At 33.2% G+C, this 24,480-nt stretch overlaps 3 protein-coding genes and 1 long non-coding RNA gene across 4 annotated transcripts; 2 read left to right on the plus strand and 2 right to left on the minus strand.

The window, feature by feature from the left end:
* Window positions 1–2,771: 2,771 nt before the first annotated feature.
* LOC121116727 (uncharacterized) lies at window positions 2,772–5,877 on the minus strand. The gene is made up of 3 exons (XR_005863928.2): window positions 4,385–5,877; window positions 3,708–4,317; window positions 2,772–3,650 (listed from the first exon to the last, which is right to left on the minus strand). It is a non-coding gene; the product is annotated as an uncharacterized lncRNA (long non-coding RNA).
* Window positions 5,878–6,293: 416 nt separating this feature from the next.
* Window positions 6,294–8,681, plus strand: LOC121116726 (pyruvate dehydrogenase (acetyl-transferring) kinase, mitochondrial). Its single transcript, XM_040711021.2, has 2 exons — window positions 6,294–7,158; window positions 7,286–8,681. The coding sequence occupies exons 1-2, from the start codon at window positions 6,897–6,899 to the stop codon at window positions 8,323–8,325; spliced, it is 1,302 nt and encodes a 433-aa protein (XP_040566955.1). The 5' UTR covers window positions 6,294–6,896; the 3' UTR covers window positions 8,326–8,681.
* A 600-nt stretch (window positions 8,682–9,281) lies between these two features.
* On the minus strand, window positions 9,282–13,140 carry Smg5 (Smg5 nonsense mediated mRNA decay factor). Its single transcript, XM_040711020.2, has 6 exons — window positions 12,401–13,140; window positions 12,088–12,337; window positions 10,581–12,019; window positions 10,447–10,530; window positions 10,170–10,385; window positions 9,282–10,118 (listed from the first exon to the last, which is right to left on the minus strand). Exons 1-6 carry the CDS (start codon window positions 12,834–12,836, stop codon window positions 10,045–10,047), a joined length of 2,499 nt encoding a protein of 832 aa, XP_040566954.1. The 5' UTR covers window positions 12,837–13,140; the 3' UTR covers window positions 9,282–10,044.
* A 1,693-nt stretch (window positions 13,141–14,833) lies between these two features.
* LOC121116722 (ribosome biogenesis regulatory protein homolog) lies at window positions 14,834–16,154 on the plus strand. The gene is made up of 2 exons (XM_040711019.2): window positions 14,834–15,162; window positions 15,218–16,154. Exons 1-2 carry the CDS (start codon window positions 14,953–14,955, stop codon window positions 16,037–16,039), a joined length of 1,032 nt encoding a protein of 343 aa, XP_040566953.1. The 5' UTR covers window positions 14,834–14,952; the 3' UTR covers window positions 16,040–16,154.
* Window positions 16,155–24,480: the final 8,326 nt, after the last annotated feature.

Below are 24,480 nucleotides of genomic sequence, written 5' to 3' on the forward strand. Positions count from 1 at the left end.
TATATACAACCTTGCTCCTTCCAGACTTCCCAAATTTGATTTTGAGCACCGCTCTGGTAGGTGATGAATGAAGTCCAAGAATTAATAAGTGTATCAATGTAGAGTTGTTGTATCAAATCTTTGTTAAGGCGTATGCAAAGAAGGTCCCAGAGGCTGTCCGGAGTCAGCTTTGATTGCAACTTGGAACATACTCTGTTCATTGTAGAAAAGCTACGCTCTACAGTTGCCGTACTTATTGCAATGGTGTTTTTAAGTTGACGAGCTTCATTAAGTTAACGCACCTCTTTTCACTAATCGGTAGCCCTAGTTGAAAATCTTGTTTGGCTCTTGACAATTCCAGTTTGAGGAGGGATCTGTTAATGTCTAAACAGTCAAAATGCTCTATAAAATAACCTAAAGTAGCGATATTCAAGTAGCAGGGTTTGGATGTATCCAATGCATCGAGAGATTTCATTATTTTGATGTTCCTGCTGTCGAACCGGATTCAGAACTCTTCTTCAATTATACTTTTGATGTAAGATTTAGATTAGAAATTTGGATATTTATTGAATTTGCAGCACTATTCGATGAAGTTGATCTAGTTTGGTGTTTTGGCATGGTGAGCGTACGTTCAAGGCGTAAACCAATCTTGTCACAATAATCATTTGTTTTAGCTTGCATATGGCAGGAGGGGGGGGGATGGGCTTGGTTTTTAGAATTTTAATGATAAAAAAATCCAAAAATATATATATTTTTAAATTGAAAAATTAAATTATGTATTCTAAAAATTTCAAATATTAAAAATTTTGATTTTTTTTTTCAAATATTACATTTTTGCCAAATTGGCGTAATTTTCTTGATCCGGAATATAAAAAAATTTAGTAAAAAGCCGAAATTCCTTTAGGGAGGAGACTATAGGCTCTCCAACCCACCCCTTGCTGACGCCCCTGATGATCTACAACAAAATGTATCGAAAGAATGTTCAATGGCTACACTAAGGTTGTGTCTATGAATCTTAAGATGTATTATATCAATATTTATCTTATTAATAAATCAAAATTTATCTGTATGTATTAAAAACAATTACAAGGTGCACTGTACAAGACATATTTAGTGCTTCCTAACTTATATTATCAACACATACTGATCTAAGAAATAACAAATAATTATTTAGCTGTGTGCATATACTTTTGTACATGGATCTTCTCTTTTGTGCACACATCATATTCATACATCGACTGAACTGAGTCTTCTAGATTATTTAATAATTTTTTCATTTGAGATATAGATTTATCCGTATTTTCATTGGTGCATATTGAGGATGTTTCACAGCTATACTGTTTTCCTAGCCAGTATCAGAAATTGGCTATATTTCTCGTTAGCCAAGCATTTAAATCACTATATCATTTTTTTATTGACGCTAACATTTTGTAGAATAGAATGGAATTGAATTGAATAGTAGTTGAAGAACTTTGAAATATGGAAGTTTTATTCTATTCGAACTACCGACTGCGCCATGTGTAGTTTTCTAGAGGTCTTTGTATTTGTAACTGAATAAATATATATGTACACATAATAGCAGGATGTTATATTAATAATAATAAGGGAAGGACTATAATACATTTAATATAAGTAAGGTTGATAATTTTGGTAAGGATACAAAAGCGTGCGAGGTAAAGGGAATAAATACTTATGGGATCATTGATTAAATAATAAGCATCTTCCTCTACCAAGAACGTTATCAATTCCCACCTTTATTATTCAATATTAATATAATATTAAATACTGATGGTCGATAGAGAACTGAATAAAGTGCCTAAAATAACGTCTCCTTCTGTCTTGATTTCTGAAATTGGGGGGCTAGGAATTTGGAAATACTTACCGGACGAGAAACAGATGGCTTGTCGGATTTGTCGATATAAATTTAGTCCTCTGTCTAAAATTAAACGTCACTCATTAAACTCATCTCATATCAAGAGCATGGATATTCATCTATAAAATCAAGTTAATGAAGAATACATCAAGCTGCAAGATGCAACCCACCGTTGATACTTGAAGAAACTACTAAGAGTCCCTCACAACTCCCCAATTGTACTCCAAACATAGGAGGAACATATAACAGATTATAATTTTTAGCAAATAAGAATTGAGAACTACTAAACCCCGAAAACACCCCAAACATTCGGCGTACAACTGTGAGTTTGTAAGGGGCTCTTAGTAGATACTTAAGTATCGGTGGTGGGTTGCATCCCATTTTGCCAGCCTCTGTTACCCGAAAACACCTCCAAACATTTGAGGTAGAATTGGGGGTTTGTGATGCGTTCTTCATTTTTTTGCGGTTATTTGTATCCCGTTTTGGGACCTGGCGGTACCCGAAAATACTACCGAACATTCGGGATACAATTGGAGGGTTGTGAAGGGCTCTTAATTATTTTTAAAAGTTTTTACGTTAAGTTGCATACCTTTTTGGGACCCGGCAGTACCCAAAAATACCCCTAAAGTCCAGGGCAAAATTGGGGGTTGGGAAGGGCTCTTAGTAGTTACAGAAGTGTCGGCGGTAGCCCAAAATACCCCCAACATTCGGGGTACAAAATGATAATTCATAAAGTCTATGCCCCATTTACTAATAAATTTATACGAAATTGTTTTTATACGAATATGTTTTATGCGAAGTTACCGTACACCAATAAAGAGGTGACTCGCCCTTCAGCTGTTGGCAACCATTTCATGTATTCATCCATATCTATGTATATTAATATACCTATCTAGAAAAAGATTCTATATAAACTTCATTTTGATCATAAGCGTTTTATTAAGTATAATTATAATTTGTTTTAATGCCTTTTATAGAGGATATTTAAAGCTTTTGAATGAAGGGATTTGCTTTCAAAAGGATTTCCGGAAAAAATCTGTTTTGAATTGTTCCGAGATGTTGTTTGCTTCATGATGCAATCGAATTTTAGAGTAAACGAACATAATTTATTTTTTTGTAATTTTAGAACGTGGTTATTTAATGGTGAACATTCGAAAGTGTGAGGTTCAAGATCCTTAAATATCTATGACTTGTCATTACATTTTAGAAATATGCAGCTGATAATAGCGTTTTGAATTAATGTTGTCTTGGTTTTTAGAACTCCTTGCATTTTTAGTCTCAAAAGGTTTTCTCTGTTTCTTTGCATATATCTATTACGTCCTTTGATGGAAACAAAAGACCCACATTAGATTTTCCAGCTGTCAAAGAATAATTATGGCTGTCCGTTACATAGCTGTAAAGAGATTCCAAGCACTCAGGACATACTAAATGCTTGGAGACTGATTTGATAGCCTATCCAATATAAGCAACAACACATTCTTTCAATTGAGAAAGACTTGGGACGAAATTAGGCACACCAAAGTAGTCATGGTCACTAATTAGTAAATTTTTTTCCTCCAGGCATACTTCTTGATCAATGAAAAATCTTCATTATCAAGGAATCGGAAAACTTCTTATGGTTTCCTCTTGTTCTTTGAGGTAGTGAAGAGCGCCCCTATATCCTCCAGCCTTGTGCATTCACCTCAGCTGTCAGAGACATGATACCTAACTAATAGGTGCTTATAAATGGAGGAAAACATGGGACATGTTGGATTATTATTGCTTCCCAAATGAGACCTTATGGCAATTTATATGATTCCTGAAAAAGAATTAAAAAAGAATTCATATACACTAGGTAATATATATAAATATCTACCAGAGATAGTTTGTAAGTTAGAAGATACTTCATTCTTTTAACTAGATTTAACTAGAGAATAAAATATGTCGCAAATTGAAGTAATTGATGCCATGACTCCAACAAAAGCAGTTCTTTTACGCGTTTTGACCAAAGGTTTACCATATTCATCCTTCAATTCAGAAATATATAAAAACATATCTTAAACGATTGGTTTCCAATAGTCTTCATTTCCAATTCTCAGAGGAGATTTGAATCCTTTTGCCAATAGCTGCTGTTGGTGAAATCAAAAATTCTATCAAATCTCCTTAGAAACTGAACTGTTCCTTCAGAGTTTCTAAACTCCAGTAATTGAATAATATCCTTTGTACAGAACTCTCTCCCATCTGCTGTAGATTATATTATGGGTTGAGTAGCCATGTTTACCTGTTGAAATAAACAAATTAATTAATAACCATTTTTTCGTTTAAAAAATTGTAACATTTTTCACATATCTTTATTTTCATATTATGGAAGTTAATGTGCTTTTTCCTTAGTTTATTTGCAGCTAGTAGTCCTTCTGACGACTGCAGTTTTTCCAATTCTTCTAGATACTTATATTCAACTCTTCTACCGTCTTTATCTACCATAACTTTAAGAGATGCAAATGTATTCCTAACTAACTTTATACAATGGCATGTGTCAAAAATCATAAATACTTTTTGGTGGCGATCACTGAGGTGAAAGAAATAGGTCTAAAATCTCTCTCCTGGTTCCAAATTACCTCCCAATTCTTTCAACATTACTTGGTGACTACTAAGCCCGTCAAAAGTTTACGAAATCACTTTGATATTAATAGAAAGGAGTCTTTTATGACATTTTTTTACAAGATTGGCTTTTTCGGAACCAGTCAAACTATGAATAAAAAAATGAGCCACCGGAACTTTCCAATTCGAGTTAAAAGAAACAACCATTAATACAAGAACCTCAGTTGCCGGCACAGTTTCACAAATTTCTTTTTCGTTAAGTCTATGTTGACCTATACTTTAAAACCTTTCTCATGGGCTTTATAGGCCTTAGATTATAGTATATCAAAAGAAGATTGAGTAAATCCCGGGTCATTATCTACATTAGAATACCAGTTTCTAATTGTATGGAGACTTCGTAAGCAAAAGTTGAATGTCTTCCTTACATAATTATAGGCTTTAGTGGAGTAAAATGACAATGTCAAAGAGAACGCTCGAAGCTCAGGGGAGTAGCTGCTACAAGCTCTCTTTCCATTATTTCCGAGTTGTCTCCTCTTCAAAATATTTTTAGGTACCTCCGAAATTGTTTCAATAATAGATGTGGCCTCTTCTGACATTCATCTCTTGACTTCAATTCATTGACTACGTCAACTAAGGTTGATAACTTCTTACCTAACTTATTTTTTTTCCATTTGGACTTTCTTGATCTCGATGAAGTAGGAAAGCATATCTCCTTACCATTGGAGTTTCTTACATTACTCTAAATTATTTGAGCTTGCAGGACCCTAATATCTAGGGCTGGCTCAGGAGACGTTTTCACAAATTTGGGGCATGAGGAATGTCTGTCCATGGGGGATTTGCGTTTTAAATTGGTTCTAGCTACATCTTCTTGAAGATGAGGGGGAACGGCTTTGAATATCGTAAGTACAGCGTTTTCTCTTAACCTTTTAACATCCAAAGTTCTATTAAAACACACAGGATCAAAATGTTGGCAACAAATCCTTGAATGATCCTTTGGAGGAAAGTTCTTCAACTTGAGGTTCCTTACCCATTGTCAGCACCTCCCTGAATCCTTCGGAAATCGATGAAATGGAAATTCACTCTTAGCAACACATTTGTTATGCACCCGAACACAACACAAGACATGATTAGCAATTTCACTTTAAAGTTTAACTATGAATAACTTAGGATTACATAAAATGGGTGCCGAGAGCTGAAAGGCGAGTTTCCTTTTTATTATATAAGTTGTGGTTCCAGTTATTAAATAGGTCGGTGCGTTCTAGCCACACACCTACTTTTAATTTAAAGTATCTTGTCGCTTTGAAAGAGTTTATGAATTATGTGGAAACTTCAGCGACTAAAATGACGCAGTTAGTAGTCACGACGTAATTTCAGCTGTTGGAGTTTCCATTAAAGACCGATGGACTCATTTATTTTATTACGACCAGACTGTTAAGACGGCAGTCTTTTTAATTTGGTGCTTAGCTTAAATCACAATATTATGGAGGCTCATGTGATTGTGTGAATATTTTCAGCCCCCCCCCCCCTTCTAATAATAACAATCCTACGGACATTTTAGTCTACGCATAAAGAATATGTACATTTCATCATCACTGTTCGTCATTATAATTTACTACGTTGCATTTTTTTATGGAGTTGAGCATAGGTCTCTGTGAGTTTAATGACCCTTACCACAATTACGTCATTCAGAGTAGTAATAACAAATACTTGGCTCAAAGTTGATACTGTTTGATGCATTATTAATTATTATATATGCTTGCATTCGTGTATGCTGCCAAAAAAAAAAAAGAGCTGCAGTTGACCTTGAATCACTTACATAGAGTAAATCATACAATTGATGTGTGTATGCGTAAAAAGATTTACAAGTACTAAAGCATTAAATGCCTTAACAAGTACCAATGAATTGCTTGATCATTTGATGTTTTTAATCAATAAAACCTTGAATAGTCAGGAGCAAAGACTAAAATTACCTACTAGTTATTATATCCTTATTATTATGACCTCCTTCTTCAAAAATGTAAGGAAGAATAACTTGTATCTTTTTCGTGGATGGGGGGTTGATAAAGGGAAATAATTCCTTGCAGTGCTATATTTTAGGGGGAGTGTCGATGTGGATTTGGAAAATTCCATAGGGCGAGTTAATTGAGTTTAAAGGATGGGATGTATATATTATATTTCGAAAAAGGGCCCTAACAAAAAGCAGACCCGTCGTAAAAGCTACGGATTAACGAACATAAAGCGTACCCTATTTATTACTATTATAGGAAAAGTTTTATAGCTTCTCAATAGATGCTACATATATTTTCCCTTCATATAGAGGGCGCAAATTCTCGAATTTTCTTAACAATAGTCAATAACAACTAACTAGCACTGAAATATTACGCAGTTAAATAGTACGTTAAAACTTCACAATTTTATAATCTCAATCCTTAGTTGTACAGTGTATCCCTAAAGTGCAACAAGCATGAGACTGACAAGAACGTTAAGAAGAAACTTAATCAAATTACTAGACACTGATCTATCACAGAAGCTTGAACATTATGCCAAGTTTATACCATCCCCTGTTAGTATAACACATTTCCTAGAGCACGGAAGGAAAGCATCCAAAGAAACATCCTATTTTTTTATGAGAAAGGAAATACCAGTTAGATTAGCCAATATAATCAAGGAGCTTGAACTCATCCCTGATATCCTTCAACAACAAGTCTCGTTTTGTCAAATACAAGGTAATGTTTTATGTTGACTGACTCTTAACGCTTTCTATTATCATGGAGTACTATTTGATATTCTAATAACATAACTCCGATGCCTTAATGAAGCAGAATAAAATAATTAATTCTTATCTTTTTTCAGATCTTTATGTCCAGAGTTTGCAAGACTGCCTTGAATTTGAAGTCTCTTCAAATAATGATGCTATACAAAATTCTTTCAGAGAGGTTCTAAAAAAAATACGTACTCGTCACATTGATACTGTCCCAATGATGGCGGATGCTCTCCACCAAATGAAAACTCAACAGAAAGGCAAACTCCATCCAGCTATTGAGTCTCAAATCCAGTATTTTCTCAATCGCCTATACATGTCTCGTATATCCATTCACATGATGATTCATCAACATGCTCTTACGTTTGGAAATGAAAGCTCCAAAAGTCCAGACTTTGTTGGTTGCATCAACCCCGAATGCAATATTATGGAAATAATTGAAGATGCATATAGTAATGCAAGTTTCTTATGTGATCAACACTACTCAGTCTCGCCCAAAAAAAATGTTAAGATCATTAATACAACCTCAATGGGTGACCCGGATAAAGTCATCTTTCCCTATGTTCCTGCACATCTCCACTACATCCTTTTTGAGCTCTTAAAAAATGCTCTTCGAGCAACGATTGAAAGACATGAGGATTCTCCTAATGGAATTCCTGATGTTGATGTCCTTGTTGTCAAATCCCCATGTGATGTTACCATTAAAATATCAGATCAGGGAGGAGGCATTCCGTATTCCATTACGGATAAATTATTTCAGTATATGTATACTACAGCCCCCAGTCCCTCTTCGAACAATTGTCTTGGTCAAACTCCTATTGCAGGGCTTGGATATGGTTTACCTCTATCTAGACTATACGCTAGATATTTTCGCGGGGATGTTGTTTTAGCCTCTCAGGATGGATATGGAACAGATGTAACTGTTTATCTACGAGCTCTGTCAGATGAGGCATATGAATATTTACCTGTTTATAATCATATGACCAAACTTTTGTATGAAAAACCTAGACCATTGTCCTGCGATTGGACGGATCCTACTGCATCTCTCGGATCTTCCCGAAGTGCTAAAGTTAAATTCAATAATGCAAGTCATTATAACAATGCCTCCAATTTTAAGAATAATTATTTTTAAATCATTTTTTATTTTTATTGTAATATATATTTATATAAGTTTTAAATGGCATTGACTTGTAATATAATATACATTCTGTAAGAAAATTCATTCATATACTTTAATGTTTTGCTCTCTACTGAATGATTGTTTTTTTGTTCATTTTTTTGATTATAATTAAATATGATCACACTCCCCCAAAATTGGAGGGGATTGGTTATTTGATCACCATGTCTTCAACATTTCCTTGAATTGATTATAAGGAATTTTTATGTTCGTCGATATAACGTACTATGAATTATAATTTTTTGAGTTAGCAACTACTTTACTAATGCAAAGGTTTAGGAACATACGATTTCAATAGTATAAACACATAATTGTGAATAACTCTTACACCCAACTCTAATATCAGTATTAATAATAAAACAATTATAACTATTCTTGTAGCTTTTGTAAACTTGTTAGAGCAAAAGATTAATTATTGGATATTCTCAAGCGTGTAAAGGTACAAATAGCGAGTCTTTTTCGGGAATTTTGCAGGGGATGAGCAAACTAAAAAATATGAAGTATCCACCAGGTTGTGTGACTTTCTGTAGCCTGGGTTAATATAAGTAAGGATTGCTTCAAGATGCTGGTGTCTCCTCCCTATGATAATTATCATCTAGGGAGTTGTATTATTTGTCACAAACGGAGTCACTCTCACCTTATTTACAAACTAATATAGGTAAACGGCGCTGATGCCTTATTAAACTTTTATGAAATATGTAAGAGGGTTTAGTTTTGTTAATTATATTGTTTATTCAATCTCCACAATATTAGGTTAAGGGTCGCTTAATTAGTTTGGAATCACCCACTGAGGCTGTACTAATGATCGTAACGTCTTTATTTGAAGATGTTGAGTAGTGTTAATCACATAAGAAGCTTGCATTATTGTAACACATTCCCACCATGTGAAATATAACTAAAACAACAATATATAGATTTAAAATAACATAGCTTTATTTTAATGCAACATATTAATCAAAACAGACTGTCAATCACAATTTAAAAGAAATAATATAATAAAACAATTCATTACTTTAAGTAGTGAAAAAAATAACAACGACAAAAAAACCGAATCGGTTGATATGGAATTCCGTAGAGAATTACTCCCATTAACTGTCTCCTATAGTTAATAATTATTTGAGAGCTGTTGTATGAAAAGTTTAACATAATTAAATGCATAAAATCCATATTTCAGGCATTTGACATATATTATAACTACTCCCTTGAATCAAATGATGGTTAAATCAATGTATGTTAAAATGGATAAATTAGGCAACTGAAGAATAAAAATATAGAAAATTAGTCCTAAGACCTTTTTTCTTTTTATTATTTTTTGATCAAAGAGAGAAAATACATAAAGAACCCACAATCATACCTTAATTAACCTGAAATGTCAGTATTAAATTGGAATAATACCAAAATTCAATGCAAAGAAAAATAAAATTAACTTAAAAAAATATTCATAATTTACATCCTAACTTCTAGGCCCAAATGGAGGCACCTTACAAGCCCAATCCATAGATATTAATGCAACTCAAGGTGTCAATATCTTTCTTTTCTTTTTAAATAGCAGAGTGGGTTGAAGTAGGCAATTATTAACTCGCGCAAGAGAGAATAATATAAGAAATTCTGGAATAGCATATACATATGCCTTTAACATAATTTTAACCAGAGACATCTCGAACTTTCAATTTTTCAAGTTTTGACATCTCTTTGCTTATTTCTCCTGATACAATGACGGAAAGTTTTGACATGTTCAATCCGAATTCCTATGAAGAACGATATATGAATACAGGTATTTTTAAGAACATTTCTCTTACCGATTAATTTAGCTAACTCAATAGGATTAACATCCATATCGAACTCTTGAGGGGACAATAAGGTGACAGTGCGAGTAGAACCAAGTCTTGTAAAGTAATTGCAACATTCGAGAATTTCAAAATAATGCCAAGCTTCTTTATTTTTCCTTTTAGGATATTTAATATCCTCCAAAGCGGTTGTTTCATATTTCTTCTGAGCACGAAGCCATGGATTACCTAACATGAAAAAAAACAAAAAACCCAAAATTTAAATTTTTTCAATATATACTTCCCATACCTTCTTTAAATTGCCATTCAAGCCAACGGATTGCAATCCTAGCTCCATTATGGGTCCTTTTCATCGCATCTAATTCTTGAACAACTAAGTAGAACAATTAATAGATAAATAAAAACAAGTCATATAAGACCTACCTGCACTTGGAATAATAACAGTAAATTTTTTAGCTGCTACTATATTTTTGATAGTTCTTATATGTTTTACAATAGCCCAATGATCAACAATTATGTAAGGAGAAAACATCTTTGACTCTTTTTCTTCTAGGTTTTCCACCTCTTGCTTAAGCCAAAGATGAGCCATACTCTCCATCAAAGCATTTCGCTTCTCTTCATCCGAATTAACGCCATCAGATTTAATATTTTTTTCGTTCGTAAATTTAGGTTTTTTCTTTATTTCCTCGAGCCAGTTTTTAAACTCAACGAGTTGCTTTATTCTTACAAGTCCCAAATCTGTTTTATCCATAAATATATAGCCTTTTTTCCAATTTAAATTATTTGTGTGATAGGTAGAAAACATTTTCAATCCCCTAGTGTAAAAATCCTCAATCATAACAGAACCAATGTCTACTTTATCAAAGCTTTCATTTATTTGTTCATTTTCGATGTATTTATTACTATTATGGAAGTCAACAAGATTAAATACTTTACTCAATCTTCCCCAGAATATTTTCGAGTGCTCATCTGTCTCTATAACGTCTGGAGATGTCATAACCCAGAGACAGAGTAGTCGAATGCATGAAGCTAGACTATGATTTCCCAAAGTTTTGGCTAGATCCTTGGTTGAGCAAACAACGCTAGATTGTTGTATGACAACGTCATCATCCTCTTCATCCATCACATCCTCTTCGGAATCCGATGAATTCATAAAATTATCAGACAAAATAAAATCATCTTCATCACTTGACATTGAGTTCGTAAATTCATCTTCAGATATACAGGAATCCTCATCATCGTCTACAAATTCGTCAGATTCATTTTCATCTGTGCTACTTGTATAACGATTTCTTTTTCGACGAAATCGATCCAAAATATTTCTACTTGCATTTTTTTCCCGATCCCCATCCTCCACCTGAACCTCATATTCATTCTTTTTATCCTCATCCTCTATATCTTCTTCTTCATCATCATCCTCTATATCCTCAGATCCAAAGAGTTCCATTTTCAAATCTACCAGTAGTTTGAAGACACAGTTTGAAAACAAAGCAAGAAGAGCAGCTCTTGCAAGAGAAATAAAGGAGGGTTTGGCATCCTTTTTCGACTCCATATATTGAATACCAGCAATTAAAAAAGCAACCGCATTCATGGCTACTTCTGAATTTAATTCATCTCCTTCCTTTACAATACGAAGATAAAAAAACGTTAATACTCTTTGGCAGATCTCACTCAAATCAGAAGTCTTGGTATCTGGCTCAAAAAGAAAGCAACGCATCATATGAAGCAAGGACACAACAAACAATTCCGTCTCTTCTTGACCCTTATCCTCATCATTCAACTTTAAGTAGAACTTTTCATTTTTTGTTAGTAAATTTTTCAAATTAATTTCTGCTCCATCAAAGCGATCTTCACTCATTGCACTGTGGGGGAAAAATTATTCAAAGAAGCTCATAATGTGTAGGGAGTAAAAATAAAATAAAAGGGGTACCTTCTAAGATAGTAATAAGCGGACGGGAGTCCCCAATATTCCTCCTCTGATAAACGCCCTAGTTGGTTATAGGGCATTCCAGATTTATAACTAGAGGCTATGAGTGCTTGGTGATAATATCTTCGTGCTATATTCAAATAACCCCCACAATTCATTTCTCTAAAATAGCGAGCTAAATCCCCAAGGCATAAAAGACACTTGTAGAACACAGTCCGCGCCCATTCCTCACTCGCCTTCTCAGGGGACGTCTCTGGAAATAGAAAGAAATTCAATGATTTCACAAATAATTATTGAAGGGCGGGCGGAATATTACGAGCGGGTTGAGAAAAACCATGGATTGGACTCGAGTTAAAGTCTGATGGAACAATTCCCAGTTTGGAAATGATTCCCTGATAGTGACTAAATCCTCTCCATATCAAGGATATGACTCTGGACCTCTCTTCCATGTCCAATTCTTCCTTTTTAAAGGCGGATTTCAGAGTGCTGTAAAATCCCTTTCTCCAATGGAGATCAAAAGCCTTAATGCCCCACTGAGATGGATCCAGCTCCATCAATTTCATCGCCGTTTCCTTTAACTTTAAGCGATAAATCTCCATTTCCGGACGGAAAAGTCCTTTGAGACTCTTAGCCTCCGTTTGCACAAAACGATCCATTCGTCCAGATATTTCACCCAGGGTTTTACGAGCTTTTTCCAATTCACTTCGCCGACGAAATACGTCCCATTGTTGGGGATCATCTTCCTCGTCCATCTTTTTCTTTGTCCTTGTCGTATTTTATCAATTATTATTTGTTTCGGTTCCTAATGAGTGACTATAAAGTAACTTATAACTTTGAAGCTTTAACGAATTCTACTTCCTTTTTGAGCTGAACCAAGGGAATAAAGAATTAAAAAGGTTCCTCAAACGAAAGAAAAAGAAACAACTACAATATTTTATCTCTCCCTTTTTTATAGCCACTTTATCCCATTCTAGCTAGCTAGACTTGACCCAAAAAAATACATTTTATTAATATTCCCCCCTTCAATTGTAGACACAATTCTCACTAAATATGTTCAATACTAAAATTATAATAATCAAGTCTATCGAATATCCTTTCTATTAATTTTATACCCTTATATATAGTCATATTTTCATGACTTTAAAAGTTAAATATAAATCCATCTGCCCTTCCTCGGAAGTTTGAGACACTCCATGCAGCAACCAACGCTTCTAGCTAATTATAAAATATTTTACAATTTGGAAATTTAACCATACGCAGGCTAATTATTTATGAGTATATCCCGCAAGAATTTTATAATATCGTGTCAAATCTAATTTTGTACACATAAGTATATACATGCAGTATAAATATTATACGGTATTAGCCAAAAGAATTTGGTACCCCTGGAGTAAAATTACTAATATTATCATTTAATTTAGCTAGATTACAATCTCCTAAATAATTGGTGGGTGTTAAATAACTTTAAGTTATTATAATGAGAGATATCTTTATCTATAATGACTCGTTTATTCTTAAGGATCTATGCTTGCCTTGTATACAAAAAGATTGGCAACAAGTCTTAAGCTCAAAATTAGTTTATGCGTATTTAGATTTTGAAAATAGCTAATTATTGGTAATTTCGCAATCCGGTTATCAGCAGTCATGGGCAACAAGGAGTTTTTGGTTTCTAGGTATTAATAATTAAGCTAAGAAAATGAGATGAAACAGGATTTAATAAGTGGATATTAATACTCATACTAGTTTTAAGACAGAGAGCTGAGTTAACTTCACACTAACATGGTGTGTCTTTTATGTAACATCCTTCATTTAGAGGAATATATATTATTATCATGGTAAAATTCTTTAATTTGCACTTCATTATAAACAGTAAAGGAAAAAAAAGTCCTTTAATTATTCCATTTTGAACTTTGAATTGACATTAATATTATCAATGTCGCAGTTCCATTATTACAAGTTTGGCTATTTCTAGCTAATGTTTAAGACTGGATATGTCTTAATATTACATGACGTAGTATAATAATAATTAAAATCATGTTATAACTTATAGGTTAACTTCGCAACAAAATTATCTCAAAATGTGTAACCATTTATGAACAATCCCATAATTTAAGTTAACTAAATTGATAGAGGGATTGGTTCAGCTTTCCACGGCTCAACCAATGTTATTTACATCTGGTGCAATTTTGTTTAAAGTTAAGAGTTTTAATTTGATGACTGTTTTAAAAATGACGTCATTCACTAATTACTTTTCACATTTATTTTTGGGAATACACATTATCCTTGTAGCTGCTGAAAAGACTACATCATTCTCAAGTATTGTTTATATATGTCAAGTACAAGTTGTAACGTGTTTAAGCAAATTTGTACAAGTTGCAACAATAAAATGAGATTAATCATTTTAAATGAAGGATTTACAATATTTTGGATCATGATACTACAGTAATGGTATATTCCATGGATGATTGCTAAATTAATTGTGTAATTTTTGGCTATTTTAATTCAAAGGACTTAAATACGAGTATTCTGTGGCACATAATAATGTTCAAATGCCCACAATTATATTACTCATAAATACATAATGAAGATTTAGTTTTAATAGATCAAAATGAAATAAGGTTATCAATTAATAAATTGTTATTACAATGTTGTAGTTAAATAATTAATGCATTTTAGGACGAATAAATTGTAACATGTACAATTTGCGTATGCATGTAACTTGTAAACAAATATAATATAATTCTGTCTCTTTCTGTCTCTCTCTATATTTATGGCTACATAATTTAATAAATACATTGACGTCATTTCAACTGTTGCTATTTAAAAAATATGAAAACAAGCGTGGTGAACTTGATCGCAGTGTGAAAGATGATGATGGAAGCTATGGATACGGATGACTTGGTTAGTTCCATTCTCAAGAATAATTCCAAAAAGTCCAAGGGGTTAAGTGTCCTTTGTCCTGATCGTCCATTGGATCAAATTAATGACTTGGGCAATCTTTTAGGGTTTGAAGCCAATGAAATTCCGGTGAATCCTGACGATGATTTTATTAAATCTCGAACACGAGATAACCTCCAGGTACGGCGTAGACTATTGATATAAAGGTATTTGATCTAATATTTGATCTGTTTAGATTCTCATCAATGAGCTATGGAGTTTGGAAACAGAGCGAGTGGAAGATGCAATCGTCGTGGCGCTTCCCCCTCCCATATCCAAAATCCCTCGTGAGAAACCTGTGCCTAAGGAGAAAGCACTGACTAAGTGGGAGTCTTACGCTAAAACTAAAGGAATTGTGAAGAAGAAGAAATCACGCTTGGTTTGGGAAGATGCTGTCCGTGAATGGGTTCCACGTTTTGGATATAAGAAGGCTCAAGCTGAAGTGAAGAAAACATGGGTAATGGAACTTAAGGGAAATGCTCCTGACTCCGAGGATCCATTTGAAAAAGCCGCCGAGGAAAAAAGAGAAAGAATTGCAAAGAATGAAATCCATAGGCTCCGGAATTTAGCTAGAGCTAAAAATGTCAAAATTCCATCTGTTCGTGAAGCTGTCTTACCAAAAACAGCTGCACGTAAATCCTCAGCTCAAGAATTGAGTCGAGCAGCAGAATTAGCTCAGAAATCAACTGCATCTCTAGGAAAGTTTCAGGAGAAATTGTCCTCGAAAGTTGAAAAAAATGTAAAAAAAACACCAGGAAAGAAAAGAAAGTTTGATGCCCTTGTGAATGATACAGAAAAGGATAGGAGTCTCTCAATTCTGGATAAAATGAATAATAAAAAGTCACAGTTAAACGTATCTAAAGCTGTGGGAAAACAGATTCATGCAGAAGAGACAGAACGCTCTGCTAGCAAGAAAACAAGTGGGAAGGGTGGGAAAAAAGGTGGAAAAAGAGGGACTTATACGTCCAAGGCACGAAGAGGTGGAAGTGTTGGTGGCAAAAGAGGTGGAAAGAGGTGATGATGGAACTCCATAAACGCTCTCCTGTATTAATACTTATCTCATACACTAGATTTGCTTTGTTATTTTGAATTTATCATATAATGTATTAATATATTTTAATATGAAACGATAAGATTTCCTGAGATTTTTTTTAATATATACTTTGTCTCAGAGATTAATCCTGAGATCTTGGGATATTAACGTTACGTTAGTTATGACTTATATAAAAATATCTTGGTATTTTACACATACAAATTATAATTGATTTATTTTATTTACTTATATATTAATTATAACTTTGTTTATCTAATCTGATAAGAGTTTAATACTCGTTTAGTCGTTTTCAACTCGTTCTCGTTTCGTCCGATATTAAGTATGGAAAACAATATATTAGAAATTAGGCTGGAACATGTTCGAATTATGTCTCTTAAAGGCTTAGTGAAAAGTTCTATAAACTGTTATCATTTTATTGGAATATCAGTGTTGATTCTAAGAATTTCTAAGTGGGAATCTAGAAAAAAAAAATCTGAATGACATCCCTGGTCGTTGGCAGATTCTTTGTCAATGTATTGGACCTAATATAGGTATATATATATGTATATTCTAATAAGCTTAACATACTTGTTATTTCACAGTATACTTCTCATTTGAGACAATAACTATGCAAGCTTGGACATAGAACGGAAAAAGAATGGCGTTCACTCTTTCCGTTAGTTTTTTGAACGAATATATTTGGGAAATTGCCAAGAAATAATTATTTAATAAACATAGATAAATATATATATTCTTAATGCCCGTTATCATACACAGCTTGATGAATGGGCCTAGTAGCCGTGAAGGATAAATTATTGCAATATTCAATTCAAATCATTTGTCTTAAACTATAATTTGCAGTTTCGATTCTTTAAGAACCTGCATAATTCTTGTCGATTTTATAGCTTTTATAGCTTCTTCGAGTTAGTTAGATTTAGTTAACTAAGTTGAATGATCAACCATGCAATCGAACAGGGACAATCAGAATCCATTTAACGTCTTATACAAAATATTAGTCAATAATATGTATATTAAATATTATACTGTTAATCAAAGCTGAATATATTAATTCCATTAGACATTTATTATATTCTGAGAAAATATAAATACTTCTAATAATATATTAAATAATTAAAAAATGTAACATCCATAGCCAATGCGAAATATAAAATTAAACTATGTACAAAAAGAAAACTGTAGACAATTGTTACAAAATAAAAATATTACAACTGCACAAATATATGTATAGTGTTAGCCGTTGATATGCCCTTATTATTTTCATACTAAGAAATGCAGTTATTAACTGGTTGGAGCAGTGCATTCATGTCGGGTTGAAACTGAAAATATAGACAAGTGTTTCGGGACTAATTTTATCCTCTTACACGTCAAGCACCCCTTTCGCCCCAAAGTCTTGCATTAATGTCTCTAACAATAAATAATAATATAAACAGAACCCACCTGTCTGGATAGGTTAACACTAACTAATACAAACTAAGACCGCTGTGGGTATATCAGAGATTAACTTAAAGGAGGAATTTATCACCTTTCGAAAAAATCAGCAAAACAATTAATAACCAATCAGAGGCCTCTCCAAACAAATTCAGCTAGAAAATAAAAAAATGAAATCTGACTGGACCTGACAATTAATGACCAGACCCTAGTTTTATGGGTGCAACTATAATGTTGAAAAAATTTATCTCGGCCCCAAAGTCGGGTTAGGTTCGGGTCATCTTTTTTTCTTCGCACACTTAACATGTCTATGCTACGAGTCATCCTTCCATTAAATATGGTAAATCAGAAAAAACATGTCGGTTCAGCTATTTTTTAAAGGAAGGAGGCTGTTGAAAATAAATGCCTTGAATAAAAGTATTGCCTCTATTTTGAGGATATTAAAAAAAACAATTTGAAAAAATTGGACGCATTTTTATAAAAATTGAGAGTATCATAGGACCCCTGGAATTGCTTGTTTTCCTTTTGTAAGCTAGGCCATTGATGCTCATTTTTATGTATTACGAAACAAAAATTATTGATGAGTATTTTTTTTGTTAGACTTTTTATAATAAATAAATATTAAATGATATATATAATGAACGAAAAAAAATGAAAGAATGAACGGCGAACGGAAAGTTTTTATGAACGACTGAACAGAAAAAGAGTGAATGGGTAAAAACCTGTAATTATGCTCGTAAGGCCTTCAAGGAGTCGATACTGTTGTTTGAATTGGCAGATAACTTCCTCTCTAACTCCCCCTAAAATAAGTAATCCATAAAATTCATATGGGGCCAGGTGTGGGGGTGTCTTCTTTAAACAAGCTTTGGTTTTTGCGGGCCTTGTTAGAGGGGCCAAGTTTTGTTGATAGAGGAACTCAAAACAATTGGCCTCATTTTCATCAAGGTATCACTTGGTCAGGCAAGATTTCATACTACCAGTCGGCACCCACCCTCTCATTTGACTCAAAGAAGATAGGGGGGGGGGCATGACACTGCCATTACTCCTAATGACCCCAAGGATCATGATGCTGGCCGGAAACTTGGTTTTAAAGATGTAGGGTACATTATCTCTCTCTATGGCCAACCATCTGTCGTTCTGGATGTTGTAGGATCTTTAGACAGTCGATTGTTTCTCATCCGAATAAAAGATGATTTTGTTACCACTGGACTTCAAATTGTTCGTAATTTACCTGGGGTGTAATTGGTAGTATAGAGAAGGAATTTTATTTGCCTTAGTAGTTGTCAATATTATTTAATTCGTGAGTAGTGAACATCTTTTTCTAAATAGATTCAATTATATTCAAAACCTGTTTGAGCGTTCGTGTGTGTTCATAAAAGACGGAGTGTAACCCTGAGGATTTGTTGCAGAGATATAATTCTAAGTCCTTGTTGGACTCAGAGTAGAATTGGAGATCGACATCGGAGTAACACAAGCAAATGTCCTTGTTTAAATCCTTTTTCATTTCTCTTTTGTCACCAATGATTGTAGCTGATCTAATAATAAGTCATTACGCCGTTACCTTTATTGTATCACGCAACCTTTCTTCAAAAAAGAAACCAAAAAAAGGCTCGAAATCATCTGGTAGTTAGCAAAATAAGTCAATCCCACCAACTCCTATTTATTTCATATATACTCCTAGACTTTCACTTTCATATTATTTCTTCACCATTTTTAAAACGAATTACATATTATTAAAATCTACATGGTATTTTGTTCGATACTGTATTAAAATATTGCTTAGTAATATTTTACTACAAGAGTAGTTATTATATTATTTTTTCCGAGAAATAGGCAAAATTTCTTCATATAAATAATAAAATAATTGATCCGGCTTTACCTGAACTATCCCATATACTACAATATTTCTAAATCAATTATATCTGAGCAATATTGTAATTATCATATTATGATAGCATAAATACTGTCTTATTATGCTAAGTTCCTAATCATTCATCAGGGGAGTCATAAGGTCAAAAACTTAGGGAATTGTATTTCTGAAGGGGCATATTTAATAGTGTTACAAATCTTCTTTTCACTTTCTGTCGGGAGTCCGGGAACTTCCCCATAAATTCATAGTACGTCCGGGTTTTTTATAAGTTAAGAAGATTTTCTTTCAATTGAAAATATACGAGTAAGTTAAGTTTAGATAAGGAAGGATCAAATTAAAGATAGATTGATTTACTTGTTTTTTCGGATTGAAATATTGCTTTTTCCTCAATATAAAATTAAACATGGGAAATTCTTCATTTATAAAATTGATATTTTTTTTTCCATCAAAATGTAAGAAAGAGTAGGGGTGTCCGCTGCCCCACATCAATTAGGAAGAACATCTTTTAGGATTCAGAGATGCTTACTTTAGAAGGAGATAGTATCACCAAGACGTCTTATTAAACAATGAACAAAAAAGAAGAAAGAGCACGGGCAACAATTGTTTTTCCTCTTCTAATTTTTAAATTTAGTTTTTTTTTGTTACAAACATGTGAACTCTAATTATGCATCACTGGCTATAGACATTAAAGCTTAAAGGCTTAAGTATAGACTAGAATTTTTAACTAACTATATACGGAGCTTTCATGAATTAACACTTTTATTGTTTTAACTGCATTAACAAGTCAAGTTCTGAGAAGGGAAGAAAAAGTTGAATGCACCATGAAGGAAAATGATATAGTGACGTCATCTGTGGTATCATAAAGAGCGACATCTAGTGTAAGAAAAATATTTCACAAAAATTATGAATCTTTTCAACCTGACAGACGTGTTTGTCAATTTGTTTTAAAGATTCTGAATCACGTTCGGGGGGTGGGCTTCAGAAAAGTAGCCCAAGGACCACCAGGTGAAATGTAGACACCTAAAAGATATTTTTTTTTATATAAAAAAAGGTCTATAGGGCCTAACACATATCTCTTTACACCCATTATCGGGATGGATTCGATTGTATTCAAACTATTCCTTGTCAGTGAGTTAAATTCGAATAGATTGTAATGAAAAAGGGAGTGCCAGGAGAAGGAGAGAGTGAAACATATGTTTAATGATAAAAATCCAGTGTAGAATAGGCATGTTAAAATTACAGTTATAACTCTGCAACAAATCCTTGGGGTTACGCTTCCTCTTTTATGAGTACACACCAATTTTCAATCAGGGTTTGAAGATAATTGAACCTATTTAGAAAAGTATGTTCACTACTCAGGAATTAAATCATAATGATAACTGTTAAGGAAAATGAAGACTACAAATTCCAAAAAAAGGACCGGCTAAAAAAACAACAACTGATTTTCATAATTGTATATAATCTTGATATGATACATTTGCATTAAGACCCTTGTAAATATCTATTTTTTTATAATCTATTTTTCTAAGTTTTAATTGTAGTTTTTTCATTACAAACTACTCAACTTTAGTTACTTATCAATTATCACCAAATACTATCCACTGGTATGCTAGAAAAAAGGAAGCCAAAAATTATTGTGATAACCTTGACAATTTGAAAAATGTTTAGTAGAAGAATAGCTCAACTGTCGTGACGTTTTATTAGATTAGCGGTGAGCAACCTTGAGAGGGTTAGAAAGGAAGGAAACCCACATCCTACTCTGTATAAAGTGAAAACTTTAAATTACTTCAAAGTCGAACATAAACTCTAGTTTTAGTCCAACAAAGACTTTTAATTATAACTCCCCAACCAATTTTGTATTTTGAAGACTGGTTACATTATTAATCCATTATCTTACTCAGTTTTTATCAAGATTGAATGATTACAAATGTTCAAATTTTAAGAAAATGATCAAGTCCTACACAATTTGTGTCTGAAAATGGCATTGCTCTTAATAAAGGCATCGGAAGAGTTGAATTTATGGATCTTTGATATTACAATATTAAATTGCCATGAATATTGAAATCTTATTAGTCTCTTAATTACAAAATTGTTATTGCGAAGAATCACATTCAATACTATGTAATACGTCAACGAACAAGTTCTTTGTCATAATCAAGACCAAAAAAAAGAAAAAGAAAAAAGAAGACAACCCAAGCTGTGTCAATGTATAATTGTGATATAAGTTAAATTTTATTATATCATTTTTATTTATAAATAATACTTTTAATTCACATTGACAACACTAATTTATTTTTGAAATCCATTGACTTTGTGATGCGTAGAGAGGATAAAAATGAATAAAAGAACAATGATGAAAGCTTTGGTAAATAAAAACAGGCAGGGAGCACTCTCCCTGAATCAGGTAACAACTGAAAAATGCTCTTTTATTATAGCTTTTTGAACATATTTGGTTATCACTCAAAATATGTATAGCACAACGTTATTGAGGGGATCTGTGAAGAAGAGTTCTTCATTAAAAAAATTAAAAGTAACTTTTAATTCCAAAATCCACAAGACAATCCATCTTCTATGTTATTAAAGCAAGTTTATCTAAATGTACGTATGTATGTACGCATGCTTTTGTGTATTTATAATAGCATTAGCTCTTGCTTTCTTCAATCTAAAAGGATGTTCTATTAATGAAATTAGGGCATTTTATTATACAATACAACATCATTTTTTCGCGCAGGACAAACCCCAAATTTATTATTGTAATTAAGCCCGTAGAACAACAAAAATGACCATTAATACTTCTACAAGTTTGGCATTTAAAGCCTTAAAAAAAGCTTCTAATGTATAGCTACAATTCACTGCCTTATTTCGACAGAAAAGAACTATATAGATGAAAATCAAAGTAAATAACAAATTGATACAAATATTTAGCATTGGAAAAGTGAATTATTCATTACTTTATCTTGATTAAAATTAATAAAAAAATGTATATAACCACTATAAGATTGAGTAAAATGTAGGACCTTACTTTGAAGCGAATATATTTTTTCTTCAAGTGCTTTATATCTTAAGTGAAGTCATAAAATAGACCGCGGCTTTTTCTAACTGGCAATCTGAACAGGGTTTTAATTTTTCTGATCTGTTATCATCAGTATTTAATTCTTACAAAGTACAAAGTAATAATTAGTGCGCGTGCTAATGAATGACGGAGAGTAACAATGAGGATTTGTTGGGGAGATATAAGACGCGTAAGTCCTTGTTGAACTCGAAGAACATACCCTTTCCATATATGAAAATAAAAAAAAACAGAAGATGAATGTGGTAATCCTGATAATTTGAGGAATGTTTGGAAGGAGAGCTGCTTAGCTGTCAAGATGTTTTATTAGATCAGATGCAAGAAACTCGAGGGGAAGGAAATATACACAAATCACACTCTATCTATGGTAAGGGCATAGTCAGGAATTACTCCGATATAAATCCTCAATTATACTCCGAGTCCAACCAGGACATACACTTATAACTCCCGAGTACTAAGTTCTCAGTATTACTCTCTGTCATTCATTGATCAGCAGAAATGGAGATGTCCTGCCCCCTACTTCTTCGAGTCAGTAGAGAGAAACAACTTTTTTATAATCCTATTGAATGGGATAAAAGTTTCAGTTTATTGCACCGACCCAATACATAACAACGAAACCTGGAAGTTCAGATTTTCGGATTTTTCCAAGATGGTTTACATAATGGCGAAATTGCATAATTCTTTTTTATAGTGAAACATGCATACCTATAAACGTTTCACTAAGTAGCCAAAATACCGCCATGGAGTCAACAACAGAATATTTCAGACCTATTTCATTTTCAGAGCACAGGATCACTTTTGTGATGATTTTGGTGGACACCGATCTGGATATTAACAAAGTTGGATGTAGGAAGTCGTCGGAGACCGTCTATAGGTCTGGAAACAGGACCTTGCACCCCTACCACACGTCCAAGATTGGCAGCAGGAGCACTGCTACGCCTGGTTGTCCAAGTATATTTGGCCTAGTAGCTCCCCCAACCTGAATCTGACGGATTATTTTTCTGAAGCTATCTTAATTCAAAGGTCAACAGAGGTTCTTATACCACCAAGAAGTCCCTGATCGAGAATTTTGATTACTCTCTAATTTTTAGGTCTTTTTTGCAATTCAGGACCCGGACTCCATTATTGAAGCCAACAGAAACTACATTGAGATAGATATCTTTTCAATGACTGTATCTGCTACTTATTTTTTATTTTTTTGACAAAATAAAAAATGACAATTTTATTTATATTTAAAGTCAATAGATCAAACGTGCTTTAATTCGTGACAATACCCTGTATTATGTTTTTTATAGGAGCTGATAAATATTACTTCCTTATAAACTGCTTGTTATATGAATTTGGAGGATAAATAAATTACTACTATAAGGAAACCTTATACATTTAAAATAGCCTTAGTACAGGGAAAAATATGGTAATTTTATTTAAATTCATTTATATTTATTATGCATTTTTAAATCAATTTATACCAAAGATAGGGGATAATTCTTCTTTTAGAGCATTCGTTATGAAACTATGGGTAATTCCCCAATAATGGGGAATTGGGGGAGTTGCCAAGTGGCGAATGACTGTAAATTGGAAGAATTACTGCTTTTTATTTCAACCAAATTTCAACTCACAACTATTTACAGACTGTTTAATAACAAAAACAACCAATATATGGGGTATTGGAAGTCAAATGTAACATAAAAGTGACATCACTGTTGGGTTAGAAATTTCAACAGTGGCTCCATGCAGACTCACTCCTACCACGTTTCTATATGGTATAATATGTGGTTAACAGACCTCCCATTATGAAATAATTATACATACGTGTATTTATTCTTATGGTTATTTTATATAGTGTGTGTGTTGTAATGATATTGTATGCTAAGGATTAATATTTGTGAATGCCGGGGGAAAAGCAAGTGGCAGGTGGTGCACAGTCAGGCTGGTGCCGGACGTGTCGGTGACTGTTTGTAGTGGTTTTAGACACACGCTAAGCTTGTACATAGTATACCCCCACCCTTTCCCTACCCTCCATAAAAGTCAGTTTAT

This window comes from Lepeophtheirus salmonis, chromosome 4 (assembly GCF_016086655.4).
Source record: "Lepeophtheirus salmonis chromosome 4, UVic_Lsal_1.4, whole genome shotgun sequence".
Classification (NCBI taxonomy): Eukaryota; Metazoa; Arthropoda; class Copepoda; order Siphonostomatoida; family Caligidae; genus Lepeophtheirus; species Lepeophtheirus salmonis.